General features: G+C 39.1%; 1 protein-coding gene across 1 annotated transcript in view; it reads left to right on the forward strand.

The window, feature by feature from the left end:
* Positions 1–9,282, forward strand: part of LOC104992631 (placental prolactin-related protein 3-like) — a 9,631-nt gene extending 349 nt beyond the window's left edge. Inside the window, exons 2-5 of the mRNA XM_010845578.1 lie at positions 3,915–4,096; positions 6,283–6,387; positions 8,142–8,321; positions 8,957–9,282. Coding sequence (XP_010843880.1) covers positions 3,915–4,096; positions 6,283–6,387; positions 8,142–8,321; positions 8,957–9,145 — 656 coding nt within the window. The 3' untranslated portion in view covers positions 9,146–9,282. The remainder of the gene's footprint in view (positions 1–3,914; positions 4,097–6,282; positions 6,388–8,141; positions 8,322–8,956) is intronic.
* The last annotated feature ends 287 nt before the right edge of the window (positions 9,283–9,569 follow it).

The following is a 9,569-nucleotide window of genomic DNA, read 5'->3' on the forward strand; positions in this document are numbered from 1 at the left end:
TCAGCTCCCTCTCCCCCAGTTGCAGGCTGGTCTGACTAGTTCTGCTCCTTCTCCCTCCCCTGCCTTGTCCCTTTTTTCCTTGTCCTACTGAGTTCTGTGTGGATCCAGATATTCCTTCTTAGTAGTCAGAGAGTCCTGCCAGGATTCACCTGTTCTTCTGAGAGAACTGTTGCATCTTTAGACGTTCTTGATGCATCAGTGGAGAGAAGTGTACCCCACTTCCACCTACCCTTCCATCATCTTGTCCACCCCCATTTGTACATGTGTTAGAAATGAGTTTCCCTTTCTATTAAGTAACATTGCCATCATCACACATGTTTATCTTTTGCTTTTTGAGAAGAACACAGGTAAGTTCCACTCTCTTCAGTTCAGTCAGTCATTTGGTGGTGTCCAACTCTTTGTGACCCACGGACTGAGGCAACACAGGCTCCCCTGTCCATAACCAACTCCCAGAGCTTTTTCAATCTCACGATTAGATCATGAAGCTCAAAGTTAGATCCTCAGACCTTATTAATTTTTTATACATTAAAATATGTAACCTTTAAAATCCGACATAGAGGCACATAGTACTCAAGTTACAGTAGACTGAGAAAGGCAAAGCTTATGAAGCAGGAAATGAAATCATATAAAATTAGCAATGGTATCAAAACAAGGGGCAGTATTGCCTAGAAAGAAAGCAGAGTTCTCTAATTTTTGGAGACAACACGAACAAGCCAGATGTGAGCCAACCAGCTTAAGCTGTATACCAGAAACTGCACCAGAAGGAAAATGAAGTTCATAAAATTATGCTGATGCTAAACCACAACATCCCGACATAAGAGAATAGGGTAGAGTTTATGTAGATGCTGAAAACTACTCAGAGAGGTAGACATGGAAGCAAATACACTAATGAGCTTCTGAAAAATCAAAGCACAAAAGAGTCTGAAAAATAAATTGTAAAGGGACTTGGTAGTCTAGTCAAAAGAATAAGAGAATCAAATTAGAAAACCAAAATATAAAGACTTGTATACATGATAGACCCAGAGAATGCTCAGGAGAGAAAATTTCAGCCTTAGTGACCAGCGAAGAGAAGCCTCCAGCATCTGGAACCCAAACCCTGGGCAGGACTCATGACTGTGTGCTTCTGAGAACAGCCTCAGTTTCACAGTTTGGGCACTAAACCACCTAAAAGCAAACGCAGACAAGGATTATAGCCTGCTCTGACAGTGAATCAAGACAATAGTGTTGGTTAGTTTACTTTTCTCATTCAACTATAAAGTTAATGAATCACTAACCAATGATAATTGACACCATCAGTTTCCAATCAGATCCTCTTTAGTCATACAATGGATATGTGAACCTGTTACATGATCCCCAATAACAGTTTTAATAATTGAATTTCTTGATGTTTAATTGAAGGGTAATTGCTTTACAACACTGTACTGCTTTCCGCCAAACATCAACATGAATCTGCCGTAGGTATACCTATAGCTCCTCTTTCTTTAACCCCCTTGCCACCTTCCTTCCAATCCCAACCCTCGAAGTTGTTACGGAAAAATATGGAAGGCTTCACAAATTTGTGCATCATCCTTGGGCAGGGGCCATGCTGATCTTCTCAGTATTATTCCGATTATTTAATATATGTGCTACCAAAGCAATCACACGAATAACATTTTAACAGAAAAAAAAAATCATATAGTTAGTCATCTACCAATAAATGATCCATTACATTAAGAATTAGAATATTCTGCTATATTTACTCGGAGAAGGCAATGGCACCCCACTCCAGTACTCTTGCCTGGAAAATCCCACAGATGGAGGAGCCTGGTAGGCTGCAGTCCATGGGGCCGTGAAGAGTTGGACACGACTGAACGACTTCACTTTCACTTTTCACTTTCATGCATTGGGGAAGGAAATGGCAACCCACTCCAGTATTCTTGCCTGGAGAATCCCAGGTACGGGGGAGCCTGGTGAGCTGCCATCTATGGGGTCACACAGAATCGGACACAACTGAAGTGACTTAGCAGCAGCAGCTATATTTACTGCCTCTTATAAAATAGAATTTTATAAGGTCCAAAGTTTCATGAAGGAATTAAGCATATATTTAGTCATAACACATGTATACTTACACAGAAGTATATGCACACAATAATGTCTATGTTATACAAGCTATTATTCTCCTTGCCTGTCACAATAAGTCTCTTTAGTTGATGAAAGATATAGTCCCGAATTTCTCCAACTTATATGTCTTCCTTTTGAGAACCACTTCTTTTATTTTCACCACCTATTTTTAAATGACCATTTTATTCTTATATACCTTCCCCCTTTAAACTAACAAAGAGCAGAGAAAACCTAGTAAATGCTGATAACTTATCCTTAATTAAATTACCACTCTTCTGGTAAATTGGAAAAAGAATCATGTTCCCACCTCATTCAGGAGGATAAAATCTCTACTTTATCAGTTCTCTTGCCCAAATTCAATTCTTACTCTCTTCAGTCTTAAATTCTGCTTACAAAGGATGCACAGGAAAAGTAATATTAAAATCACGCTTGCAAGAGCCTATGATTTTATGCTTCTGTTGGCCAAAGGTAGGGCCAGGAATAATTTCTCAAATATTACAATACATCGTGGAAGCATGAAGGTCTAATTCTCCTATCAAAGAGGAGATGTTTGGAGGTGGTTCAAAAACTAAGCCCTATGGGTTGTCAGGATGTACTCCTGACCAGACAGATAAATTTTGTCCCTAAAAAGTCAAAGTCAGGAAAGGGCAGGCCTTATTCGCAGAGCCAATGACATTATCTTGGGTGCTGACCAGGTAATATTCTTGTATTAAATTTGGAGATTTATTTGCTATTTTCTTGAAGAAACAAACGTAACGAGAAGATTAAAGATGGATAAAAGTAGAAGAGCTGTCAAGGTACCTAGAAGAAAGGCTAGCCAGCAGAACCAGGCCCCCACACTGATAATTGTCAAAGACTGTAACAGTGAGTGTTTTATAGACAGAAGAACCAGTGGATAAAACCAATGTTCTAGGGTCACTGCTGTTTTGCAGTCAAAGACAAAATATTTTTCTCTTTAAGCACAGTCATCAGAGCTCCTGATGTGGTCCTGGTTACACACATGCAGACCGAGGGCCACAGGCATGTGTGATGTGACATCAGGAAGTGAACAGATGAGTGTATTGGTGCCCAGTGACCTGCATCTGCTTCTAATGGGACCTGGGGAAAATTACTTGCCCTCTCCAAGTCATCACATCTTCATTAACATAACTTGATGATCTTAGTGAAGATTAAGGCTATCTCACAGGGTTCCCATGAAACACAAATTTTAAGATGTTTTAAAGCTTTTGGAAAAGTATCATAGACATGCATGGGGTTACTAAGGTGAGCGAGCAGATCCAAAGTACAGTATCCTTTTTCTCTTGGTATTTTCTTTTTAGTCAATAGCAGCGATCAGTCAGTCATGTGTTTACTCTTACCCCAGCATGATGGTAAACCACACAGATCAACTGGACTTTTCTTGTCATTTCAGTGTCTAAAATGCAAGCATTAGTCAATGTAGAGTCTAAAAATTATGAACTTCTAGATGGCCTCACTGCTCAGAGTTGCAGAGTCCCAACATTAAACTGTCTTAAAAGAATGGCCTAAACACTCTGGCTCAGAACTAAGTTCCAAATGTTTGCAGAGCACAGAAGTCCTTCTGGCAGCAATACAAAATTACAGGGAGTAACCTACTTCTCCACCTATCTATCTGTGCAAATATCATCATCCATGTAAATCTACACTGAAGGTGCTCCTTCTTCCTCATCCCGGCTACTACAGCACCACTCCTGCTCAGAGGAACAGGGAAAGAGGAGGCTTCCCACCACAGGATGTATTTGATAACCTCAGATGACTAGATCATCTCAGAATGGCTCATGTTTTTATTTAATCAGGGTCCTGCCTGCTTCTGCTGCTGGTCATGTCAAATCTGCTCCTGTGCCAAGGCAGAACATGCCCATTCTGCTGTTCTGACGTGTTTGACATCCCCTTGGAATCCCTTAGAAACCTGTTTCTCAATGCTACCATGTTGTCCCGCGACATTGCCATCCATTCCAGCATAATGTTCACTGATTTTGTAAGTATTATGGTGGTGGTGGTTTAGTTGCTAAGTCGTGTCTGAGTTTTGCAACCCCATGGACTGTAGCCCGCCAGGCTCCCAGATGGAACCTTCGCATAAGTGACTGAGCTATACTGTCCTTTCAACAAGAAGGCTGCATCAACCAAACTTCATATAACACAGTCTCTAGGTCAAAGTAGCCATCAGCTCATAAGATGTGGAAATCGAAGAAAGGATCAGTTTTGTGAAATCTCAAAGATTCCTAAGAAGTGCAATAACTTTTTCAATTTCCTTTCATTCATTTTCTTTTGTAAATTTCCAAAATAAATGATTTTGTATTTGTCAGCCAAGAATGCCATAAAAAAATACAATAGACTCAGTGGAATAAACAACAGAAATTTCTTTCCTCACAGTTCTGGGGGCTAGAAGTACCAGATAAGAGTGCCAGCAAGGTGAGGTTCTGGTAAGAACTCTTTCCTCCCAGGCTGGATTCTCCATGCATGCTCACACATAATGGGGTTGGGGAAGAGAAAGACACAGAGATGTAGAGAGAAAAGAGAAAATTCTCTGCTGTTTCGCCTCATAAAGACACTAAACCTATTGGATCAGTGTTCCACCCTAAGAGCTGGTTAATGTTAATGGGCTTCGCTGGTGGCTCAGATGGTAAAGAATCTGCCCTCAATGTGAGAGACCTGGGTTCTATCCCTGGGTCTAGAAGATTCCCTGGAGAAGGGAATGGCAAGCCACTCAAGTATTCTTGCCTGAGAACTCCCATGGACAGAGGAGTCTGGTGGGCTAGAGTGCATGGGGTCCCAAAATGTTGGAACCCTTTTCAAAACACAGCACTTTGGCAGTTAGGGCTCTAACACATGAATTTGAAGAACACACATTCAGCCCACAATACTACCTGACACAAAGCACTTTTAGGTGGGACTGGGGGAAAAAGAAGCATGTTGATTTTCTGGTCCTTCAATATGTCTCTGGGCTTTCTTCTCCAGGCTCAGAGTAAATAGCCAACAAATGAGAACTGCTCTGCAGTGAACTGGGTGGACGGAACATGTTAAACAAAGCTGAAATCCGGTCACAAAAACAAATAATGGTAGTTTTTTTTAATGCTACAAATTATTGTTTTAAGTTTTTCAGTGAACAGTTGTAGAACTACAATAGAAGGAATGTTTACAATTGGAAACAATTATTCTCTTTTTGATGAAGGTATTTCAAAGTTGTGTGTTAATTCTTTTAGGTCAATAAAGGAGCACATAGTAGAGCAGACAGCTAATAAAAACCGGTGCTGAAGATTTCTATTAAATTCACGTAGTTCTTTTTACTCACTAGTTTTGCTTCATCCTCCATTTTTGACTGTCCATTTTTTTTCCAACTCTTCCAAGTAATCTCTTTAAATGTTCATAACGTTCACTAAAGATTAGTTTTTCTCTATCAATGTGTTAGCTAGAGTTTTCTACTCTTATTATTCTCAGTCCATGCTTAGTATTCCCTATAGCTTTATGCCATGTTTTTCTGCAGTACCATTTTGTCGCCGTAAACAACATTGTATTCTGCACCTGGGAAGAACACTAAGCTTTATGGTGTGCGGATTCAGAGATAAGTCAAAGTCATAAGTGTATAACTCTTTGTAAGGGAATATACTGGCTCTACCCCACAGTAAACAAGAGATTAAATGGTTAAATATAGGTGCATGCATGCATTCTAAGTCACTTCAGTTGTGTCCAACTCTTTGCAACCCTACTGACTGTAGCCTAACAGGCTCCTCTGGCCATAGGATTTGCCAGGCAAGAATACTGGAGTAGGCTGCTGTGCCCTCTTGCAAGGGATGCTCCTCACCTAGGCATCAAACCTGAGTCTTGTTATATCTCCTGCATTGGCAGGAATGTTCTTTACCACTACCATCACCTGGGAAGCACCAAGTATTGGTACAAAAGTGCTATATTTGGGTCAAATAATAAAAAATGAAAAGAAAAGAGAATAATAAAATAGACAAGGGGAAAATGTTGAATTTAGAAAAGTTAGATGTAAAATCATTTTTATAGAGACAATGTATAGAAAAATAGGAAAAGAATGACTTTCAACTTTTGTGATGCTCCACGTTATAAAAATTACACGAATGTCAAACATGTTAATGTTCCTGTAATGGGTTCATCTACTGAACGCCCAAAAACCGTAACTAATTGCCTGATCACTTTCAGGATGAAAAATATGCCCAGGGCAAACAGTACGATATCAATGACGAGAGCTGCCATACCGATCCCCTCTCTACTCCAGAAGAAAGAGAACAAGCCCTAAAGATAAACGTGAGTCTTTCACCTGGGTTTTTCACTGGGTCAAATGAGACAGGAAGTATGTTACCAGACTTCAGATTATTAGAGGTTATGGTAACTGTACATGCAGAAAAAGGTGGAGGAATGGTAAGAAATTGAAAAGAAATTATATTATGCATTTGATTAAGCATGAGCGAAATCAAGGGATGACTAAAGATCTGTAGTAGCAAAATAAATAACAGATTTATAAAATGTCCATGCAGACAACTTTAGCTCAACCAATGCATTAGACACAGGATTGCAGCTATTATTCTGTATGAAAACAGGAAATGAATGGGAACTTCCATGTGTAAAATATAAGATTGCAAAATTCATGAATATATAAGAACACACCCCAGTTTTGAGTACTCCCTGTTACTAGTGACTCCTACGTGGGAGTCCTATACTGCACCACCTGAGCCCCCGCATCTGCCTTTCAAGGCTCTCCTGATTCTGCTTCTACTTCTCTGACACCTCCTTCACTCGTCATTCTCAATGACTCCTCTGTCACCTTTTATTCTTAATTTGTAAGTCTCCCCACAATGGCCTATAAACATTGCTTTACTTCTCATGGCCGCAACAATTGCCTCTGTTCTGAGGACAGCACAGTTTACATATCAAGCCTCAGTCATTTATGGCAGCTCCAAATTTTCACAGTTATAATCTCTCCTTTCTGATTTCCTGCATTATCCTTCATCCTAACATTATTCAAAATATTTTCACATGCATCCCTCTTAAAATACTATCTTCTCTCTCTACAACTTTCTTAAAGATACCAGCATTATTTTCCCCTGTTAAGCTCATTAATAATGAGGGTGATCAAGTAAAGGAAAAGGTCAAAGAGTAAGAAGAGGAGGGGTTTTTCAATAAGCTTATTGTTTAAAGTTTATTGAGAGTTACTACACAGCCATACATTTTACTCAGCACTTTATGTGCATTACTATATTTAATCCTATTCAGTTCTCTGTTCTTTACCAGTAAAACAGTTCATGGCTGTAAAGAAATCAAGCATATTAACTAGAGATCTTCAGCCCCCGGGATTTTCATGCTGAATTCTGGTAATAGTAGTGAAGTAGGGGGCAAAACCCTCCATTGTGAATCCCACTGATGCTGTTACTAAAAACAAGACTGTGCCATTTTCTTCCCGGACACATGTCAACAAAACAGACTCTTCTGATATCAGCAGGGGGCTGATGTGGGATCAGCTGAGGAGAGAAGCCTGTTTAGTAATGTCATGTCTTCTTCCTTATCTCTTTGTTATAATATCATAAAGCAATTACCAATCAAAAATTAATACAAGTGACTCATCTGATTCATTAATACGAATGAATCACTGGGTGTCAATGATGTGGGCACAGGTGGAATCCCTCTTTCCTGGGTCAGGCACTGCAGCACATACTGACTTGTCGCAAAAACTTAGATTCTCTCAGGCAAATATACAAAGATAAAAGAACTCACTGAGTGGTGGTAGAATTTCAGAGGAAAAAGAAAATTCTTCATGTTATAAATTAGAACTCATCAGAAGAATTAGTTCCTAGCATAACCTAGATTTTTAATAATTCAGCAAAGTGTGAACTAATAGCTTACATTTTATCATTTTGAAACTTTTACTACCTTCAAATATCTCTGCACGCACATAGGAATAACCAAAAGTTTTTTTAGGTCAGCTGCTCTGAGCAAAGATCACATGTTACCAAAACCACTGAATTATGATTATTTTAATGAGACTGTTTCTTCTGGTTGCTTAGAATGAAGACCTGAGTAAGTGGATAATCATGTTACTGTACTCCTGGAAAAGACCTCTGTATCATCTAGTCACAGAGCTGCAGAATATGAAAGAAGTCTCAGATACTATCCTATCAAGTGCCAGACAAAATTTGAAAAAAGTACAAGAACTTCAAGAATTCATAGAGAGGCAATTCAGCCAGGTGAGTGTCCTGCAGAGGGCTTTCTTGCTTTGTTCATGAATGAAAGAGGTGACTTCTGTAATGTGTAAGGTGTTTTGAAATATCTCATTTTGTAAGAAAAAAAATTTATGACTTCTATATTCTAGACTGCTACTATATAAAGCAGGAGCCTAGTCATTCATAGTGATAGATTCTACTGTAAAGGAATCAGAATTTCACTGCAATTTTTGACATGTGCAGCCTTCCCTGCATTGCACACAATTCCACCGAAAGCTTGCCTCTTCCTGGGCACTGGTGGTTGAAATATTTTCAAGAGTAAGAGAACTAAAGTACAGAATTTCCAAGATCAGCATTTTCTTCAAAGAAACCCAGGACATCTGCTATTGAAATTCCACTTGTCTTCTTTCTCTGTTCTCATCAAATCAAAGGATGAGAGTGGGAAGGAAGAAAAGAGAAAGTTAAAACTAAACTTGAGTTATGTTTCTACTTTTTAGATTCCTAATAGTTTTCTCATAGGCTGGCTCCAAAATCCATATCTAGAGAGTTTTATATTCGTATATCTTCCCCAAATCTTATTTTGATAATTAGAAGCAAAAAAAAAAAATGAGCAAATACTAATAAAACACATAAGAAGTCACTATCTTTTGGGTATTCAGATTATTTTTCCAGTAAGGCGGCTGACCGAGGGTGAAATAGTCTGGTCAGAACTTCCATCCCTGGTGTCCAGCGATGAAGATATTCGTCATTCTGCATTTTATAACCTGTTCAAGTGCCTGCAGAGGGATTCACATAAAGTTGACATGTACACCAAGATCCTGGCGTGCCGAATCACCAACACGTGCTAAATCCAAAGCATCCCATCCAGCTCTGAGGTGGTGGTAATGTTCTATCCCATAGCAAGCTTCTTAGAAATTTATAGTTTTTTAATGCATGCTCTGTGAAATGGGTCTCCTCTAAAAAAAATAAACACAGACTCTGTAGAGATGTCAAAATCTAAGAGGGCAATTTGTTAACATTTCTTATCTTCATTTAATAGAAAATCAAAAGAAAATCCACACCTACAATTGAAAGAACGAAGCTCCTATTAAAATTAGTCACAAATAGCAGAAGCTGGCATTACAACGAAGACCATTAAGAGATTATGTGAGAATCACAGCCAATTTTCTGAGTCAAGTTATTAGAATCAAAGAATTAGACAATTGTTCGTGGTTCTGGTCATGCTACCAAGAAGGCTGAATTCTCAGGATTCTTTATGAAAGCCAGCCACAA

This window comes from Bison bison, unplaced genomic scaffold (genome assembly GCF_000754665.1).
Source record: "Bison bison bison isolate TAMUID 2011002044 unplaced genomic scaffold, Bison_UMD1.0 scf7180017864220, whole genome shotgun sequence".
Classification (NCBI taxonomy): domain Eukaryota; kingdom Metazoa; phylum Chordata; class Mammalia; order Artiodactyla; family Bovidae; genus Bison; species Bison bison.